The sequence below is a fragment of the Heterodontus francisci genome, chromosome 10 (genome assembly GCF_036365525.1).
Source record: "Heterodontus francisci isolate sHetFra1 chromosome 10, sHetFra1.hap1, whole genome shotgun sequence".
In the NCBI taxonomy this organism is placed as follows: domain Eukaryota; kingdom Metazoa; phylum Chordata; class Chondrichthyes; order Heterodontiformes; family Heterodontidae; genus Heterodontus; species Heterodontus francisci.
The window spans coordinates 116,454,723-116,476,095 of NC_090380.1; the positions used below are offsets into that span (position 1 = coordinate 116,454,723).

Below are 21,373 nucleotides of genomic sequence, written 5' to 3' on the forward strand. Positions count from 1 at the left end.
CTCCCCCCCTCCACCCCTCAGCACTCGCCATTCCTGCTCCTCGCCTCCATTAAGACTGCTTTTGAGTCTAGCTCTCCGTCCCTCCTCTCACCTTCTTCCCCTTCCTCCCCTCACCTCTCCTCCCCTCCCCTCATCTGCCCTCCACTCCCCTCTCCACCCCTTCCTTCCCCTCCCCACTCCACCCCTTCCTTCCCCTCCCCTCTCCACCCCTTCCTTCCCGTCCCCTCTCCTCCCATCACCTGCTTTCCCCTCCTCCCCTCATGTCCAGTCCACTCCTCTCCTTCCTCCCCTATCTTCTCCTCCTCTCCCTGCCCTCCTCTCCCCTCTCCTCTCCCATCTTCTCCCCTCACCTGCCCTCCCCTCCTTGCTTCACGTCCCCTCCCCTCCATGCCCACCCTTCCCCTCACTGCTCTCCACGCTCCCCTCGACTGCTCTTCCCCCTTCCCTTCCCCCTCCTCCCCTGCTCTCTCCTCCCCTCCCCCCCTGCTCTCTCCTCCCCTCTCATGCTCTCCCCTCCCCTCCTTACTCTCTCCTCCCCACCAATAAGTCATCCAAATGCCCATTTCTCAGCTGAGGTGGTGAGTGACTGCAGTCTGTTGGGCTGTAGGAAAGGCTGAACAGTCAGGGGATCAGTTCTCTACAAAAGAGAAGACTGGGAGTGAGCTGATAGAGGCCTTGAGGATTATGAAAAGGTTCGATGGGTTAAACATAAAGAATATATTTCCACTTGAGGGGGAGACCAAAACAAGGGGCCATAAATATAAGATAGCCAGAAATAAATCCAGTAAGGAATTTAGAAGAAATTTGTGACTCATCCTGATCTATCCATTGAGAAACTCCCACCATTGTTCGGCCCCAGTTGTTTCTTAAATGATTGTAGGGTCTTGCTCCCAATACTCTCTGGCAGCCATTCATAGACCAGCAGAAACTCCCTGAATCATAATTTTGACTGAAAATAATTTAGAAAGAGTCTGGCAATGGGGAGGGGGAATGTTTCACCTTGATGATTTGATCAACTGCACACCAAGATGAAGATCATTTAATGGGATCAATTCGAGGGAAAAGCAAAACATCAGACAAATGCATTGCATGTTAGGAAAGTTTTGGCTATCCTTCATTTCAAAGAGACAATGCTATTGGATCAATTCAACTGAGGGACATCAGACGCTTTATTTCAAGTTATTCCATTGGAATCAATGGGAATTTCAGCTCAGCAGGATGGAATTGGAATTGAAGATTAAGTAAGTGACACCACTGAGTACTATTTAGGTCATCAATCTACTAGTGACTGCGATAATTACAGTGTGCCTCAGGGATGTTTCAATTTCATGCTTGATGGCTTGTTTGGAGATATGCTTCAAGTCTCATGTCCATTTGGGTGTGTGTTTGGTGCTTTCCCTACCTCTAATACTGATGACTCTGGACATTGGGCTCTCCAGATTGTTTTGCTAGCCTCTTCACACTCGAGCTTGTCCTGTCTCCAGTCAGCTGCTGTCCCTTCTCTCTCTCTTCACTCTCTTTCATCGCTGAGGTGACTCCAAGGGTATATCTGAGTCCCGTTGACAGTGGGAGTCTTCAATAAATATTTTGCCCTAATTCTTATAGCTCTTATCTTACCAGATGGGACTCAGCCTGAGAATGTTGCCACATTATATGATTTACAATGCATTGAATGTAAAAACATCTGCTTTACTTATATTCTAATAACCTCCCACTGTAAATACTTTCATAATTAAAAAACAGAAAATCTATGTAATGTTCTCATTGACATGACCTGTCATTGAAAACTGTTGGCTTGGATGTAATAGGGCCAAGCAGGATTGACTCCATCTCAAATGCTTTAGAAATGGGCAGTGCAGTTTTAGGACGGTGAATATGAGAGTTTCTAGAAGGCAGTCTGGATGCCAAAGAGGTTTCAGAGTCTAAGAACCATTTGTTGTTCTGAGTCTCACGGTGTAGAGCTGTTAAATTGTTATGGTTTTATCAATGAATTTCCATCAACAACAGAAACACATCTCAAACTCTTGAGTGGCAACCCTTTGCCCCTCCTCACTCCCCTTATGCTTATTTCATGCCCGATTTTGGACATAACAAAAGGGTGGCAGACTGAGCTTTACTGGGATGGTGGAGGTGAATCGTTGCCAGGAATTTTGGAAGTTCCATTAGATTGGGGTGAGTGTGTGTGCAGTATGGAGCCCAATTCATCAGGAATGGATGGGAAAGGTAGCACATGGAGGGAGCGTCAGTGAGTTCCTGCAGTGTCCACCATGCATGTGCCAGCTCTTTGACAGAGCTATCCAATTAGTTCCCACTCCACTGCTTTTTCTCAACACCCCCGTGAATATTCACCCTTCAAGTATTTATTCCCTTTTGAAAGTTGTTACTATTGAATTTGCTTACACCGCTCTTTCAGACAGTGCACTCCAGATCACAACAACTCACCGCATAAAATTTGTTTTCTCATGCCAGCTCTGGTTCTTTTGCCGATCACCTTAAATTTATGTCCTCTGGTTACCGGCCCTCCTGCCAGTGGAAAGAGTTTATCCTTATTTACTCTATCAAAACGCTTCATGATTTTGAACATTTCTATTAAATCTTCCCTTAAGCTTCTCTGCACTAAGGAGAACAACCCCAGCTTCTCTAGTCTCTCCACATAACTGAAGTCCCTCATCCCTGGTACCATTCTAGTAAATTTCCTTCGCACCTTCTCCGTGGTGTGGACATCCTTCCGAAAGTGCGGTGCCCAGAATTGACCGAAATATTCCAGCTGAGCCTTATCAAGTGCTTTATAAAGGTTTCGCTCAATGACAATGTGTCTTCAACTGTTTTTTTTTCCCCTCTGGGATTATCTTGTGCCAACAGGTAAAGGATATTCCTCTTCGCAGAGACTCCAGCCCAGCAGTCCCTTCTCCAGCAACGGTAGCGTGAGTGTGGCCAACAGTCAGTGCCAGAGATCCAGACCTTCCAAAAAACACAAGCCAGCAGGGGGCCGACTGGAGCAGCCATTGGCGCCCCACCGCAGGGAGGCAGCAGCAGATGGTAAGTTCCACGTCCAGCCATGATCCACTGTGAGGAAAGCAAACAGATTGGACGAAGGTCACTTTGGGTGAAGACGGGCACTAGAAGTGTCCTTGCACAGATCGCCTATTATCAACAAAAGAAATTGCATTTATATAGCGCCTTTGATTTCGGAAAACTTCCCAAGGCCCCTGACAGGTGCATAATTCAGTCAAATTTGACATTGAGCCACTTAAAGGAGGCATTAGGACAGTTGACCAAAAGCTTGGTCAGAGTGGTAGCTTTTAAGGAGCATCTTAAGGGAGGAAAGAGAGATAGAGAGGTTTAGGGAGGGAATTCCAGAGCTTAGCTGCCAGGCAGCTGAAGGCACGGCCGCCAATGGTGGAGAGAAAGAAATTAGGGATATGCAAGAGGCTGTAATTAGGGGATCAATGAAATCTCAGAGGGGTGTCGGGCTGGAGGTGGTGACTGAGATAGGGAGGAGCAAGGCCATGGAGGGATTTTAATGCGAGGGTGAGAATTTTAAATGATTCCACCTTCCATGAGAGCCTCACTGTCCACATCAAAGACCAGAACAAAACCTCATCTGAAATGCAAATGATGATACAAGTGATGACACAGAGACAGGTAGGAAAGTATGTTGTGAAGAGGACATAAGGGGGCTTCAAAGGGATATAGATAGGTTAAGGGAGTGGGCAAAGATCTGGCAAATGGAGTATAATGTGGGAAAATGTGAAATTGTCCATTTTGGCAGGAAGAATAAAAAAGAAGCATGTCATCTAAATGGGGAGAGATTGCAGAGCTCTGAGATGCAGAGGGATCTGGGTGTCCTAGTGCATGAATCACAAAGGGTTAGTATGCAGGTACAGCAAGTAATTAGGAAAGCTAATAGAATGTTATTGTTTATTGTGAGGGGAATTGAATATAGAAGTAGGGAGGTTATGCTTCAGTTATACAGGGCATTGGTGAGACCACATCTGGAGTACTCTGTACAGTACTGGTCTCCTAATTAAAGGAAGGATGTAAATGTGTTGGAAGCAGTTCACAGAAGGTTTACTAGACTAATACCTGGAATGGGCGGGCTGTCTTACGAGGAAAGGTTGGACAGGCTAAGTTTGTATCTGCTTGGAATTTAGAAGAGTAAGAGGTGACTTGATTGAAACATATAAGATCCTGAGGGATCTTGACAGGGTGGATGTGGAAAGGATGTTTCCCCCTGTGGGAGAATCTAGAACTAGGGGTCACTGTTTAAAAATAAAGGGTCTCCCATTTAAAACAGAGATGAGGAGAATTTTTTTCTCTCAGTGGGTCGTGAGTCTTTGGAACTCTCTTCCTCAAAAGGCAGTGGAAGCAGAGTCTTTGAATATTTTTAAGGCAGAAGTCAACAGATTCTTGATAAGCAAGGGGGTGAAAGGTTATCGGGGGTAGGCGGGAATGTGGAGTTGAGGTTACAATCAGATCAGCCATGATCTTATTGAATGGTGGAGCAGGCTCGAGGGGCCGAGTGGCCTACTCCTGCTCCTACCTCGTACATTTGTGTGTTTGTATGTAATATAGCACCTCCGACAGTGCAGCACTCCCTCAGTACTGTCCGTCTGATAATGTTGCACTCTCTCTGTACTGCCTCTCCAACAGTGCCACACTCCCACAGTACTGCCCCTTTGACAGTGCAGCACTCCCTCAGTACTCTCCCTCCAACAGAGCAGCGCTCCCTCAGTACTGACCCTAAGACAGTGCAGCAGTGAGCCAAATTGATAATTACAGCATAGAACCTACAGTCAGGGATATGTTACATTTCAGAAGTGGTGGGGAGGAGATTGAAAGTCCTAATAAAGTTATAGATTGTATTCTTCCAAATTTGGGCTATGTATGCAGAAACCATTTTCTGCAGTGTAACCTCACAGTAAAATACCGGTGGGTACAGTACTGGTAGGTACAGGCATAACACTGGGGTACAGTACCGGTAGGTACGGATCTGTCACTGTATAACACTGGAGTGCGGTGGTGGTGAGGACAGCCCTGTCACTGTATAGCACTGGGGTACAGTACTGGTAGGTACAGGGTTGTCACTGTATAACCCTGGAGTACAGTACTGGTGGGTACAGGTCTGTCACTGTATAATACTGGGTTACAGTATTGGTGGTCTGTCACTGTATAATACCAGGTCCATGCAGTGGCTCCTCATTAGAGTGAGCCAAGCCAACATGGCTTAGGGATTGTACTTTGATAGTTGCTACTCTGTGTAACAGTAATAATCAACAGTGTATGCATTGCCTTGAGACATCAAGATACCACATCTGTAGGCAACGCATACTCCGGAGCATCTCCCCCTTTAAATATATATGCAGCAATAATTTAGGGACAGGATTTATCAGCTGGATTTGATGGGAAGTTATGTTGTGACAGTATTCCCGTACAAACATAGATTCAAACAGCAGCCAAGAGAATGAGGAGCCATAATTGAGCAAAGCTGTAAAAACAAGCCATGCTGAAAATGCGCAGCTGTCGTTTTGGAGCATTCGAGTAAACATCTACTTAGGTCTTGCTGGAAATCTGGCTACATTCTCTTCACCTTAACACTGGCACCAGCTGTCCTTCGGAATTCGCTGTCTCTCGTAATTTCAGTGGAGTGACTGTAGCTGACTGCCATAGTGTGCCTGGTGACTCACACCATCTTGTGACTCGTGTTTTTCCACAGTTTGGCATTCATTGAGGAGAAAGATGCCAGTGCTGGGGGAAAGGAAGAGCTTCTACTGTTTCGGTACCTTATCACGTTCTCAAGATATCCTGGAGAGCTTAAGAAACCATTTTCATTTGAGGCAGCTCGGTGACAGTATCAAGCACTGCCATGTCAGATAGGGCACCTCAGTATACTTCAGGTGCTGGAAATCTGAAATATAAACAGAAAATGCTGCAATTATTCTTCCAGTCATGCAAGCAGCATCTCTGGAGAGAGAAACCAGATCATCCTTCCCCATTCACACTGCCTGCAGTGTGATGCTACCACCAAACACATCCACCTCTGCCTGCCCCTTTCAGCATTCCGAAGAGACCGTCTCCTCTGCAATACCCTGGTACACTCCTCAGTCACCACCTCCCTTCCCATGACATCTTTCCATGCAACTGCAGGAACTACAACAGCCTCCCTGTCAGCTCCTCCCGACCCACCATCAGGGCCCCAAACACTCCTTCCAGGTGAAACAGTGATTTCCTTGCACTTCTTTCAATTTAATATACTGTATTCATTGCTTACGATGTGATCTTCTCCACATAGGCAGCACAGTGGCACAGCGTTTAACACTGCAGCCTCATAGCTCCAGCGACCTGGGTTCGGTTCTGGGTACTGCCTGTGCAGAGTTTGCAAGTTGTCCCTGTGACTGTGTGGGTTTCTGCCGGGTGCTCTGGTTTCCTTCCACATGCCAAAGACTTGCAGGTTGATAGGTAAATTGGCCAGTGTAAATTGCCCCTAGTGTAGATAGGTGGTAGGAGAATTGAGGGAAGGTGGGGATTTGAGAGGGAAATAGGATTAGTATAAATGGGTGGTTGATGGTCAGTGTGGACTCAGTGGGCCGAAGGGCCTATTTCAGTGCTGTAGGACTCTATGACATTGAGGCTATCAAACATAAATTGGGTGATCACTTTGCTGAACACCTCCATTCAGTCCACAGGCATGACTCCCAAGCCACTTTCACTTGCTGCTTTAATTCTCTGCTGCACTCCCACTCTGTCCTCAGCCTCCTACACTGTCCTATAAAACTCAACATAAGCTTGAGAGACAGCACCAAATCTTTTGATTAGGCACTTTACAGCCTTCCAAGCTCAACATTGAGTTTAACAATTTCAGGTAATAACCACTGTTCCCATTTCTTTGGACGGCAGCTGTTGGTGATGATTCTGCTGTTACCATTTACACCTCCTCTGCTCCATTCTTTTGCTTCTTTACTTGTCCCATTACCATCTCCTTTTGCTTTGCACCATCATCCCTTTTGTCATTTAATCTCTCCAGCCTTCCACCCAATCATAATTCTTCCCTTTTGTTCTTTCCTGCTCTCCCCTCATTTCCCTGCCCTCTGTACTCACTCAAAACCTGTTCCATCTCTAATGATTTTCAGTTCTCACGAAATGTCAATGATCTGAAACATTAACTCTGTTTCTCTTTCAACAGATGATGCCAGACCTGCTGAGTATTTCCAGCATTGCCTGTACATCTCCCTACACACTGTCGCAACAAATACTCCCAGGTCGCGCATAACATGGGTTAGATACAGAGTAAAGCTCCCTTTACACTATCCCCATCAATTTAATCTCCCCTTCCCCTCCCCTGCCAGCATTCAGAGGGGATTGTTCCCTCCGCAACACCCTGGTCCACTCCTCCATCACCCTCGACACCTCATCCCCTTCCCACGACACCTTCCCATGCAATCGCAGGAGGTGTAATACCTGCCCTTTTACCTCCTCTCTCCTCACTATCCTTTGCCCCAACCACTCCTTCCAGGTGAAGCAGCAATTTATTTGCACTTCCTTCAATTTAGTATACTGTATTCACTGCTCACAATACGGTCACCTCTAAATGTAGATTGAGTGACCGTTTTGCGGAACACCTCCGCTCAGTCCGAAAGCGTGATCCCGAGCTTCCAGTTGCTGGCCATTTCAATTCACCCCCCTACTCTCATGTCCACACTTCTGTCCTCGGTCTGCTGCAGTGTTCCAGTGAACATCAACGCATGCTCGAGGAGCAGCACCTCATCTTTCGATCAGACACTCTGCAGCCTTCTGGACTCAATACTGAGTTCAACAATTTCAGAGCATGACTGCCTTTTTTATATATTTTTTTGTTTTTAACTTATTTTATTTTATTTTTTAACCATGTGCCTGCCTTAAACTTGGTTTTTCATGTACTTTTGGACAGAGCTGTTCCTTATTCTGCCATTAACACGCTGTCTAGACTAATGCTTTGTCTTTCACCATCACTACTACCACACTCTTTGCCTTTGTCCCATTACATCTTTGTTATTTAATCTCTCCTGCTCTTTGCCTTATCGCAGACCTTCCCATTTGTTCTCTTCCCCACCCTTCACTTGCTTAAAACTTCATACTTTTCTAACCTTTGCCAGTTCTGATGAAAGGTCACAGATCTGAAATATTAACTCTGCTTCTCTCTCCACAGATGCTGCCTGACCTGCTGAATATTTCCAGCACTTCATGTTTTTATTTCAGGTTTCCAGCATCTGCAGTACTTTGCTTTTATTTTAGTTAAAAACAATTTACCCTTCATAATTCCATGCTGGCTTTCCTTAATTAATCTACATTTGTCCAAATGACTGTTAATTTTGTGCTGAATTATCGTTTCTAAAAGCTTTCCCGCCACCGAAGTTAAACCTACAAGCCTGTAGTTCCCTGAGCGTAAGTTTACATCCTTTTTTGAATAATGGTGTAACATTTTCAATTCTCTAGTCCTCTGCCACCACCCCTGCATCTAAGGAGGATTGGAAGATTATGACCAGTGCCTCAATGATTTCCACCCTTATTTCCCTCAGTAAGGATGCATCTCATGCAGTCCTGGTGACTTACCAACTTTTAACTACAGCCAGCTTACCTAATACCTCTCCTTTATCAATTTTTAGCCCTCTGTCACTATGACTTGGGCAGCATTTTATTCCTGGGTAAAGACCTATGCAGAGTACTCATTTTATTTATCTCAGCAATGCCCCTTGCCTCCATGCACAAATCCCCTTTTTGATCCCTAATCAGCCTCACTCTTCCTTTGCCACCCTTTTACTATATCTATGCCGAGAGAAGACTTTTGGATTCCCTTTTATGTTAGTTGCTAGTCTCTTCTCATACTCCCTCTTTCCTTCTCTTATTTTTCCACTTACCCCTCTGAACTTTCTACATTCCGCCTGGTTTACAGTTGTATTTTCCACTTGATGTGTGTCATCCGCATCTTTTTTCTGCTTCATCTTACTGTCTGTCACTGTCGTCATCCAGGGAACTCCGGATTGTTTGTCCTATCTTTCTCCCTGATGGCGATGTAACTCAACTGTATCTGAACTAATGGCAGTTCATTGTTCTGTTAGAGTTTTGACTGTCAATCTTTGATTTTAATTTACCTGGGCGAGATCTACTCTCACCACATTGAAATTGGCCCTCCCCCAATTAATTATTTTTACTCTGGATTGCTCTTTGTCCTTTTCCATAGCTCATCTAAACCTTATGATATCATGATCGCTGTCTCCTAAATGTTCCCAACTGACACTTGATCCACTTGTCCTCCCTTATTCCCCAGAACCAGATCCAGCAACGCCTCCTTCCTTGTTGGGCTGGAAACATACGGATCTGGAAAATTCTCCTGAACACACTTCGGAAACTCTTTCCTCCTCTGCCCTTTACACTATTACTATAGGAGTCTATATTGGTCCCCCATTATAACTATTCTGTAATTCTTGCATCTCTCTGTAATTTCCTTGCAATTAGTTCCTCTAGATTTTTTCCCTCTAGTTGGTGGCCTATAGAATACACCCAGTAGTGTAATGGCACCTCTATTGTTTCTTAGCTTTAACCAAAGAGATTCTGTCCTTGACCCCTCGAAAACATCCTCTCTCCAGCACTGTAATGTTCTCCTTAATACTGCTACACCTCTTCCGTTCCTTCCATTCTTATCTTTCCTGAACATCTTGTGTCCAGGAATATTTAGTAACTAGTCCAATCCTTTTTTGAACCAGGTCTCCGTTACTGCCACAACATCATATTCCCATGTGGCTATCTGCACCTGCAGCTCACCAACCTTATTTACCACACTCCATGCATTCACATACATGCACAGTAAACCTAATTTAGACCTTATTGTTTTCCCTCTTACTCTGACCCCACATAATACCTTGCTATTTCCTACTGTGTTGCTATCTGTCTCTCCCAATTCTCCGTGCATCTTGTTTTTCTTGTTAATATTAACTCCTGCCAAGTTAATTTAAACACTCCCCAATAGCATGAGCAAACAGCCCTGCAAGGACATTGGTCCCTGTTTCCGTTCACGTGCGACCCATCTGGATGTACAGGTCCCATCTCCCCAAGAATCAGTCCAAATGGCCTGGAGAGGAGCAGCACAGTGGCACAGTGGTTAGCACCACAGCCTCACAGCTCAAGCGACTCGAGTTCAATTCTGGGTACTGTCTGTGTGGAGTTTGCAAGTTCATCCTGTGACTGCGTGAGTTTTCGCCAGGTGCTCCGGTTTCCTCCCACAACCAAAGACTTGTAGGTTGATAGGTAAATTGGCCATTATAAATTGCCCGTAGTATAGGTAGGTGGTTTGGGGATGTGGTAGGAATAGGGGATTAATGTAGGATTAGTATAAATGGGTGGTTGATGGTCAGCACAGACTCAGTGGACCAAAGGGCCTGTTTCAGTACTGTATCTCTAAATAAATAAATCTAAAGTGCTCCCACCTGCACCATCTCTCCAGCCACACATTCATCTGCTCTATCTTCCTATTTCTATTTTCACTAGCACATGGCTTGCTAGTTTCTTTCCTAGCTCCCTAAACTCTGCCTGCAGTACATCATCCCTCTTTCTGCCTATGTTATTGGTAGTGATATGGACCATGACCTCTGACTGTTCACCCTTCTCCCCCTGCCCCCAAAGTGCTCTGCAGCCGCTCAGTGACATCTGGACCCGTTTTTTTTATTCATATTCGTTCATGGGATGTGGGCGTCACTGGCTAGGCCAGCATTTATTGCCCATCCCTAATTGCCCATGAGAAGAGGTGCAGTCCATGTGGGGTAGGTACACCCACAGTGCTGTTAGGAAGGGAGCTTCAGGATTTTGACCCAGCGACAGTGAAGGAATGGCGATAAAGTTACAAGTCAGGATGGTGTGTGGCTTGGAGGGGAACTTGCAGGTGGTGGTGTTCCCACACAGCTGATGCCCCTGTCCTTCTAGATGGTAGATGACTCGGGTTTGGAAAGTGCTGCCTGAGTAGCCTTGGTACGTTGTTGCAGTGCATCTTGTAGATAGTGCACACTGCTGCCACTGTGCGCGGTCGTGAAGAAGTTAATGTTGTGGATGGGGTGCCAATCAAGCGGGCTGCTTTATCCTGGATGGTGTCGAGCTTCTTGAGTGTTGTTGGAGCTGCATCCATTCAGGCAAGTGGAGAGTATTTCATCAAACCCCTGACTTGTGTCTTGTAGATGGTGGACAGGCTTTGGGGAGTCAGGAGGTGAGTTACTCGCCACAGGATTCCTAGCCTCTGACCCCAGGATGTTGATAATGGGGGATTCAGCGATCGTAATGCCATTGAATGTCAAGGAGAGATGGTTAGATTCTCTCTTGTTAGAGATGGCCATTGCCTGGCACTTGTGTGGCGTGAATGTTACTTGCCACTTATCAGCCCAAGCCTGGATATTGTCCAAGTCTTGCTGCATTTCTACACGGACTGCTTCAATATCTGAGGAGTCGCGAATGGTGCTGAACATTGTGCAATCATCAGCAAACATCCCCACTTCTGACCTTATGATTGAAGGAAGGTCATTGATGGTTGGACCTAGGACACTACCCTGAGGAACTCCTGCAGTGATGTCCTGGAGCTGAGCTGATTGACCTCCAACAACCACAACCATCTTCCTTTGCGCTAGGTATGATTCTAACCAGCAGAGCGTTTTCCCCCTGATTCGCATTGACTCCAGTTTTGCTAGGGTTTCTTGATGCCACACTTGGTCAAATGCTGTTTTGATGCCAAGGGCAGTCACTCTCACCTCACCTCTTGAGTTCAGCTCCTTTGTCCATGTTTGAACCAAGGCTATAATGAGGTCAGGAGCTGAGTGGCCCTGGCGGAACCCAAACTGACTTGTCCCTTGTAGATGGTAGACAGGCATTGGGGAGACAGGAGGTGAGGTACTCGCCAAATTACTCAGCAGAATTCCTAGCCTCTGACCTGCTGTTGTAGCCACAGTATTTATGTGGCTGGTCCGGTTCAGTTTCTGGTCAATGGTAACCCCCAGGATGTTGATAGTGGGGGGATTCAGTGATGGTAATGCCATTGAACATCAAGGGGAGATGGTTAGATTCTCTCTTGTTTGAGATGGTGATTGCCTGGACCACACTCTCTCTGGACAGAGCTGCTCATTACTTTGCCACTCACACTCCGTCTGGACTAATGTCTGTTTTTTCACCACAAGCATTAACACTCTCTTTGCCTTTGTCCCATGACAGCTTTGTTATTTAATCCCTCCTGCCCTCTGCCCTATCACACACTTTCCCTTTTGTTCTCTTCCCCACCAGCCCTGCACCCCCACCTCCCCCCCCCCCACCGCCACCTCTTCACTTGCCTAAAATCTAATTCTTTTCTAACCTTTGCCAGTTCTGATGAAAGGCCAAAGACGTGAAACGGTAACTCTGCTTCTCTCTCCACAGTTGCTGCCAGACCTGCTGCGTATTTCCGACGCTTTCTGTTTTTATCGCCTGGCACTTGTGTGGTGTGAATGCACCAGGGGGGGCATGCCCCCAGCTGCTCAAATGCCTGTCTTTTGCCCTAACTATAGAATTCCCTATCACTGTCGCTTTCCCAATCTTCCTCCTGCCCCTCCCTTGAACAGCTGAGCCAGCCGTGGTGCCATGGACTTGACTCTGGCTGTACTTTCCACAGGAACTAGAATACTGATTAGAGAGTAAGATGCTCTCCGGGGATTCCAGCACACCTACCTGGTCCTCCTTGACTTCCAGGCAGTCACCCATTCCCTCTCTGCCTGCAGACCCTTAAGCAACAGGGTGACCCCACGTATAACCATGCTAACCACTGAGCTCTGAACCTCGCACATGTGCCGCTCTTTTTAAATCTCCCTCAAATGTTACCGATTGAACTCCCTTTACCACAGTTTCACCCACCTCACTAGTCCATTGATACCGTCCTGTAGTCTACAGCCTTCTTCTTCATTATCAAGCTGAAAATTCATCTATCCTCTCAGGTGGGTGTAAAAGATCCCGTGGCAGCTATTTTGAAAAAGAGCAGGGGAATTCTCCCCAGTAACCTGGGTCAACATTATCCTATTGTGAGTAGTTTGATCTACTCCTGCTCTTACTTCTTATGATCTTATGTTCTCTTCCCCTCTTCTGTCTTCCAGTGCCCTGGCCAATATTTATCCCTCAACCAACATCACAGTACTATTCTCATCCTTGTCTACACGTCCCTCCATCGCCTCACCACCCCCAACAACCACCCCCATGTCAGTTAGAAAGAGAGCAGGGGAGTTCTTCCCAGTGTCCTGGACAAATATTTATCCCTCAACCAACATCACTAAAAAACAACCATCTGATGATTACAACATTGCTGTTTGTGGGAGCTTGCTGTGCACAAATTGGCTGCCACGTTTCCCGACATTACAACAGTGACTGCACTTCAAAAGTATTCTTTCACTGTAAAAAGCTTTAGGGTGACGACGTTGTGAAAGGCACTATAGAAATGCAAGTCTTCTATCCTCTTTTAGACCAAGCCCCTCACATCGTGGTCTGGGGAGGATAGGGGTTGTCCAGTTCCATGGGCTATGGGGGAAGCAGGGGTTCTGTGCCACCTGATGGTAGGGAGGTTCCAGATTTTCTAGCAGCATGGCAGAGACAGGCGATAGAGCTGCGTCTGTAGTGGCTTGGGCATCCACAATCCTCTAATAAAATGAGGTGCCCACCTCCTGCAACCTCCACTCCCTCCACTCCTGGAATAAGGCTTGAACTGACAACATTCTTCCTCAGAGCAGTACTGACTGAGCAAAGGCTCAGTTTCCAACTTCAATCTAATGGAATCGGAAATTCCAACCACAAACTTTAATGTCAAACAAATTGTGTGAACCTTCTCCAATTCTGGACTCTTGAACATCACTGATTTTATTTGTTGCACTATTGGCGGCCGTGCCTTCAGTTGCCTGGGCCCTAAGCTCTGGAATTCCCTCCCTAAACCTCCCTTCCTCTCTATCTTGATTTGCTCATTTAAGATGCTCCTTAAAAAGTACCTATTTGATCAAGTTTTTGGTCATCTGTCCTAATATCTCCTTATGTGGTTCTGTGTCAAATTTTATTTGATAATGCTTCTGTGGAGCGCCTTGGGACATTTTACTTTGTTAAAGGTGCTATATAACTGCAAGTTGTTGTTGTTGTTGTTGTTGAAGCACATGCCCAAATTCCCCACAGGCACTACAGGGATTTGAGGCCTTCCCAACCTAAAGCACAGAGATGGAAAATCATCGCATCCCAATCAAAATAGGACAGATTATTCCAAACATTCCACACTCTTTCAATAGAGTACCTCTTCATATCTGTTCCAAATTTACTCCAAGTGAGTGCTTTTCCGAGGTTCTTTTTCTGTTAGACTCATTTGCGGGATGCAGACATCACTGGCTAGGCTGGCATTTATCGCCTGTCTCTCGTTGCTCTTTGAGAAGGTGGTGGTGTGCTGCCTTCTTGAACCGCTGCAGTCCTGCTTGGTGAAGGTGCAGCCACAGTGCTGTTTGGTAGGAAGTTCAAGGATTTTGACCCGGCGACAATGACGGAACCACTGTGGTTTGTGGGGGGAGCTTAGAAGTGATGGGGTTTCCAGATTCCCAGGTGTGTTAAGGCGGCTTGTTGAGACAGTACAGTGAGGAGTGCATCTAGTGTTCCAACTGTGCTTTATTCCCAACTTGGGAGTGCTTGATACTTCACACTGGGTGCAACAAGGGAGCAGGGGTGATGGACGCCAATCCCCACCACTGATGCCCTCAGCTTGATCACGAAGAGCTAAACATAAAAGGAAAAACAGGTTAACAAGTTATCCCAGTCTCTCGTACTTACATTTGACTTGCTTCTTTCCCTTTTCTTTCGCTAAGACCTGCCTCCACCACCTGACCCTCCACCATGCCAGGGTTCAAAGCTCCAATCGGGGCAAGCACCAAAAGGAGTGGGCATGGTGGGTTCTCTAGAGAGACAGCAGCTGCCCTGCCTAGAAGAGAACACGAATTCCATGGAAGATCTGGCCAAGACATCTCTAGATCACGTGCATCAAGAAGACTCACGCAACAAGCTCCAACACAAGCCAACACTTGGGTCAGGTATGAGTGGGCAGTGTAGGATTTCCTATCAACCTTCAGCTGAACAGTTTTCATGGAGGTTGTGCACTGGGAAGGCCATGTGGATGTTACACTTCTGCACATTTTCCTTTTGTCTTTACAACTTCCAGGGGTCGACTGAGCAGGCTAAACCTCTTCACTGGGTCATCTCAAGAAATAAACTTTAGTCAAACTTGTTCCAGCCTGAGCTGACAGCACTCTGCTATTTGTTGATTTTAGGGAGTCTGACATGAAATGAGTGAGGCCACTCGCAACTCCGTTCTGAGTATAGATAGGCTCGCAACTGAAAAACAAACCCTAATTTAGTAGCATTTGGCGTTAAATTGGCAACGTCAGCAGCAAGGCCACAGGATGTTTCTGTGGGAAAGGTGTTATGACCTCAGTGAGACTGTTAACATTGAGACACGAGATATGAACTACCCAGACCAAATTAATGAACTGCACAGTAAGATTTCACATTTTAAGACTTATTACAACAACAAAATGAAAAAAATGTCCCCTTTAAGTAAGTAGTGTTTTGTAAGTAGCTGATACCCCTAATTACAGAGAAAGGTATATTCTTCACTTAAAAATCTCACACCACACTTATACGTCACACAGTTCTTGTTGATGGCAGAATCTTTGCAGCTAAAAGTCCCAAACTCCCTCGAGCTGCAATGGGTTGGATCTTCCAGACCTTTCTCAAAGTCAGTGTCCTCTCCACTCAGTTCTTCTGAACACTTTCGACCCGGATATCCATGAATAAGGTGATTCCGTTGGCCTTTTACTTCTCTGCGGACCTCAACTTTCGAAACTGTTTCAAATCTTCACAACCTTTCACTGTATCAGTCTTCTGAGAGCAGGTGTTCCCTTTCTCTCTTTCCTCTGTAAGGCTGCCACTGCTGGTCTTCTCCTAGTCTTCCTTACAACCTGCTTGCCCTCTGAGAATCTGTTGAATTTATCTGGTTTCAGAAGTCAATAGCCATTTGTCAATTCCAATATGCAAAGTCCACAAGTCTGGCTACAGCCAAGCCACCTGGGGTTCCATTGTTTCTCGGTGTTAGCAATGGAAATTCACATGTACGTTCTCCTTGTTTATGATTGATAGTCTAGGAGGTTGAAACCTATTGTTCTTCAGGTGTTATACTCCTGCAGTCTCTGCTTTTCAAAAAGGTCTTTGATCTGGGTCCTTTGTTGTTCTGGTAATCAAGATTCCTGTCTTATCTTTAAGCAGAGTTGATGTGAGGTCATGTGACTTCCCTGATTCCATCTTAAACTACATTAAAATTGCAGCTTTTTAAATCGTAATCATGCTACAAAGTCTAGTGTTCATAACAAAGGTCACATGATGCATTGTAAAATGCTCTTCTCAGGTTGAGCTTTACTCTACCTCCCTGGGAGTGTTTGATGGGGACAGTGTAGAGGGAGCTTTACTCTGTATCTAACCCCGTGCTGTACCTGTCCTGGGAGTGTTTGATGGGGACAGTGTAGAGGGAGCTTTACTCTGTATCTAACCCTGTTTTTTTTTCAACTGATCATTTGAGATGCTCAGGGTTCATTCTTAATTCTGATTTTATCTCAAATGCCCTAGAAGTGTAGAGAGAGCTTTATTCTGTATTTAACCCCGTGGCTGAACCTGTCCTGGGAGTGTTTGATGGGGATAGTGTAGAGGGAGCTTTACTCTGTATCTAACCCTGTTTTTTTTTGAGTTTTTACACTTTATTTTGTAACTACTATACATCAAGGAATAGTACAACAGATCAATGTACAAGATCTTCTCATGACCAGCATCTGAGGTGCCTCTAACCCCGTTTTTTTTTTTTTTTTGTAACATTCATTATAAATTTTAATTTGCAAATTGAGAAGAAAGGAACGTAATATTGCCTGACTGCACATCACATACATTCACAAAGTTATTTGATATTTTAATGAAACACTCTAGGTCTACAAATACAACCACATGTTTCAGTGTTTTGTTTTCCTTCTTTTTTTGTCTAAAACTACTTAGATTTTACTGAATCATGCTTCATAACACATGTAGCCTTTATATTGTGCTGTACCTGCCCTGGGAATGTTTCATGGGGACAGTGTAGAGGGAGCTTTACTCTGTATCTAACCCCATTTTTTTTTTTTTAAAGTGGCCTTTATACCCCAGGCCCCTTTTATATTTTTCATGTCGAGGGGGCATTTATTCCTCAGGCCCCCTTTATATACATATTTACAATTTTAAAATAACTTTATTAACACCAGATAAATAATCAAAAAACTCAAATTAAAATGCCATTCTCGGCGCCAATGACTCCAGTCCCTGCGGTGCCCACCGGTCGCAGAAGGCCTCAAGCGTACCGGCGGACACCACATGCTCCTTCTCCAGGGACACCCGGGCGCGAACGTAACCGCGGAAGAGGGGCAGGCAATCGGGGAGGACGGACCCCCCCCCCGACGGCCCGCAGCCTGGACCTGTGAATTGCCACTTTGGCCAGGCCCAGGAGCAGACCGACGAGGAGATCCTCCTCCCGGCCCAACCCCTTCTGTGGTGTACCTGTCCTGAGAGTGTTTGATGTAACAGTGTAGGAGGAGATTTACTCTATACTGAATTTATCTATCTAAAATCCATCTTAAACAGCTGAATAAAGCTGTACTTTTCAAGGAAGTCTTACCTTTGTAAAAGCACCTTTCACAATCTCTGGACTTCACAAAGCACATTAAACCCAATTTTGGAAGTGAAGTTACTGTTGCAGTGTCAGAAATGCAGCAGCCAATTCGCACAGCAAGCTCTCAAAAACAGCAATGTGATCATGACCAGATAATCTGTTTTAGGTGCTGTTGGTTGACGGATAAATATTGCCCATGATACTGAGAGAACTCCCCTGTTCCTGTTCAGATAGCACCCTGGGATTTTTTATGCCCATCTGAGATGGTAGACAGAGCCTTGTTTAATGTCACATCAAACGATGGCAGCTCCAACAATACAGCACTCCCTCATTTCAGCACGCGAATGTTAGTCTGAATTTTGTGCTGAAATATCTGGAGTGGGAATTGAACCCACAAGCATCTCAGCCACAGGCGACATGGTCTAACATTCCTCTCAAGTATAAAATTAAGTAACACCTGAACTTACCATGAGATGCACTAATTGTGATTATAAATTTTTTCGGTGTTTTCCAGACGAAATCCTCATACCGTACAGCAAGCCTAGTTTTCCATCACCAGGCCACCTGAGTGGTCACAGCTCATCTGGTACAGCCTCATCAAAGGGATCAACTGGACCCAGGAAAGGTGTGCCCTCGCGAGGAGGTCCGGGAATCGCAAGTCACCAGCGGAACATTAGTGACCTTCCAGATGTAGGATATATGGGATCTTGTGGTCAAGGGCAGTTTTTAGGGGATGTATGTAAGTATCTGGGCCGCTGGAAAGTAGAAAGGCTTTCAGATTTTTAAAAAAGGAAAATGTAACTTGCTAAATGTTTTACAAATTACTCGATGGGCTTCTGGTGAAGTATTATGTCCAGTTGTGGACACTAAACTTTTTGGAAGGATGTCAAGGCCTTGGAGAGGAGCAGAGGGGATTTCACAGAATGGTAGCAGGAACGAAGGAATTCAGTTACATGGGGAGACTGGAGAAGCTAGGGTTGTTCCCCTTCCAGCAGAGATTTAATAGAGGTGTTCAAAATCGTGTCGGATTTTGATAGAGTCAACAAGGAGCAGCGGTTTCCACTGGCAGGACACAGATTTAAGGTTATTGACAAAAGAACTGGAGGTGATGGGAAGAGAATTTTATTCATGCAGCGAGTTGTTACGATGTGGAATGCATTGCCTGCAAGGGTGGTGGAAGCAGATTCAATACCAACACCAACAACAACTTGCATTTATATAGCACCTTCAACATAGTAAAATGTCAGAAGGCGCTTCGCAGGAACCTTATTGGACAAAATTTGACACCAAACCACATAAGGAGATATTAGGACAGGTGATCAAAACTTGGTCAAAGAGGTATGTTTTAAGGAGCATCTTAAAGGAGGGGAGAGAGGTAGAATGGGGGAGAGGTTTAGGGAAGAAATTCCCGAGCTTTGGGCCCAGGCAGCTGAAGGCACGGCCGCTGATGGTGGAGTGGTAAAAACTGGGGGATGTGCAAGGGGCCAGAACTGGAGGAGCACAGAAAGGTTACAGGACTGGAGGAGGTTAAAAGCAGGAAAGAGCTTGCATTTATTCAGTGCCATTTATGAACTCAGGTGTGCTAGACAGCCAGTGAAATACTTTTAAAGTGTAGTCACTGTCGTAATGTCGGAAGTGCGGCAGCCAATTTGCACACAGCTAGCTCCCACAAACAGCAACGTGATAATGACTGGATAATTATATTAGTGATGTTGATTGAGGGATAAATCATGGTCCAGGACCCTGGGGAGAACTCCCCTGCTGTCCTTACAGAGATAGCGAGGGGTGAGGCGATAAAGGGATATGTAGACACGGATAAGAATAGTAACTTTCAAAAGGGAATTGGATGTATACTTGCAAAGGAAAAAAAAAATGCAGGGCTATGGGGAATGAGCAAGAGGGAGTGTGACTGATGGAGTAGCTCTTTCAAAGAGCAGGCACAAGGATGATGGGCTGAACGGACTCACTTTTTCTACGCTATAAGATACTAACTTGCTCAGATTTTACTCTCCTTGTTTCTCTTTCTGCAGAGTGATGAAGAGACATGTCCTGAGATTCTGCGGAGCGAGCCTGGCCTCACAGATACGATGACACTTAAATGGTGCAATGAACCTCCTCCTTATTTAATGTATTATGACAGAACCTGTAAATGTGATGTAAAGTCCAAGATACCACAGCCACATGTGTATCCCCATCATAATTCTTCAATACATTGCTTCTCATCCCTTCTGTCACCCTGCTCGCCCTCAATTCACCCACATAACCCCATCACCCCCTCCCTCCCTTAACCCCCCACCCCCACACCCCCCCCCCCCCCCCCCCCCACTAAAAAAATAGAAACTTGACAGGGAAGAATTCAAAAAGAGAATAGAAATGTAGCCGTCACAGTCCGAGAGAAAGGGATTTCTTGTGTAAATAATTTCTGTTGCATTGCTATACAAAGCTCACCTTGTTTTTTTGACTTTTCAACTTGTACTGTCTGTTCTTTTTTTATTGGTCTGTTGTACTATATGTGAATTGACTAGGCAAAGATGCCATTAAAAACGGAAAAAAAACCCACAAAAAAATGTTTTTTTAAGGTTATTACTGTATCACTTTTTTTTGTTTAATATTCTGTTCTTGAAGTTTGCACTGATATTTTTTCTTAGTGATAAGCACAAACCCTTAAAGTCCCGACAACAATGAAGAAATAGAAAGATTAAAATCAATTGAATCGTGAAAAAGGGGGGATTTTGTTCCCTGTGTGTGTGGCAGCGCACGTGCATGGACGTGTGGTGTGCGTGAGTACATGCGTGTGTGCATGAGCCTCTGTGTTCATACGTGTTATGGGTGTGTGTGTGTGTGTGTGTGTGTGTAGGGGGAAGAAAAAGAATCTACTGGAAGTTCCCAGATTACATTCAAGGTTTTGTGACCTTTTTCTAATGGGTGCAAGAAGGGCATAATAACGGCTGAATGTGTCAGACATCATCGCGGGAAGATATTCCCCCTGTGTCATTGTGTGACAGCAACATCGGAGACACCACAAAGAGAATCCACCACAGTTAGCATCTCCAGCCAAGTCGGAGAAGTCGCCCTGCGACCAGAGGAAGCTCCTCCCCCAACTTCCCCTTGCCCCCGTGTAGCTGTTTAAAACATTGCCCTTTTTAATATAAAGAAACTTTCCTAACCTCCCCCACTCTCAACTGTATAAAGATTTATCACGTTAATGCTCTGAGGATGTGTGACTGAGATCCTAAATCACAGCTACTGACCGAGAAGACTTTGAAAGGATGCTTGATGTCAAATATAGTCTTAAAAATTAATCCTAAAACAAGGTCTCTAGCCTTGCTTATGCTGTTAACATTAAAATAAAGTGTGTGTCAGTATTACGGAAAGTTGTTCATGGGTCTATAGAATATCGATTAAAGTTTTGATGTTTTTATGCGAAAGAAACTGATCTCTGCCTGTCTGTCATAACTGGGACCTCACACTCCGCAGTATTCTAGCAGTCTCTACAGCCTCGCACTCACCGACTTCTCAGATCCCCGCCACGCCAATTTGTTTGTCAACAACAAACTGGCATTTATATAGTGCCGTTAATGTAGTAAAATGTTCCAAGGCACTTCACAAGAGCATTATCAAACAAAATGTGTAATTAAC

General features: G+C 45.2%; 1 protein-coding gene across 7 annotated transcripts in view; it reads left to right on the forward strand.

The window, feature by feature from the left end:
• The window catches only part of robo2 (roundabout, axon guidance receptor, homolog 2 (Drosophila)), a 644,486-nt gene extending 623,373 nt beyond the window's left edge, over positions 1–21,113 (forward strand). For 5 of the 7 annotated variants that reach the window (XM_068041290.1, XM_068041294.1, XM_068041292.1 and 2 more), the window contains 4 exons: positions 2,863–3,039; positions 14,862–15,083; positions 18,249–18,473; positions 19,765–21,113. In XM_068041290.1, coding sequence (XP_067897391.1) covers positions 2,863–3,039; positions 14,862–15,083; positions 18,249–18,473; positions 19,765–19,766 — 626 coding nt within the window. In that variant the 3' untranslated portion in view covers positions 19,767–21,113. The remainder of the gene's footprint in view (positions 1–2,862; positions 3,040–14,861; positions 15,084–18,248; positions 18,474–19,764) is intronic. The other 2 variants (XM_068041296.1, XM_068041297.1) reach the window with 1 other exon arrangement.
• The last annotated feature ends 260 nt before the right edge of the window (positions 21,114–21,373 follow it).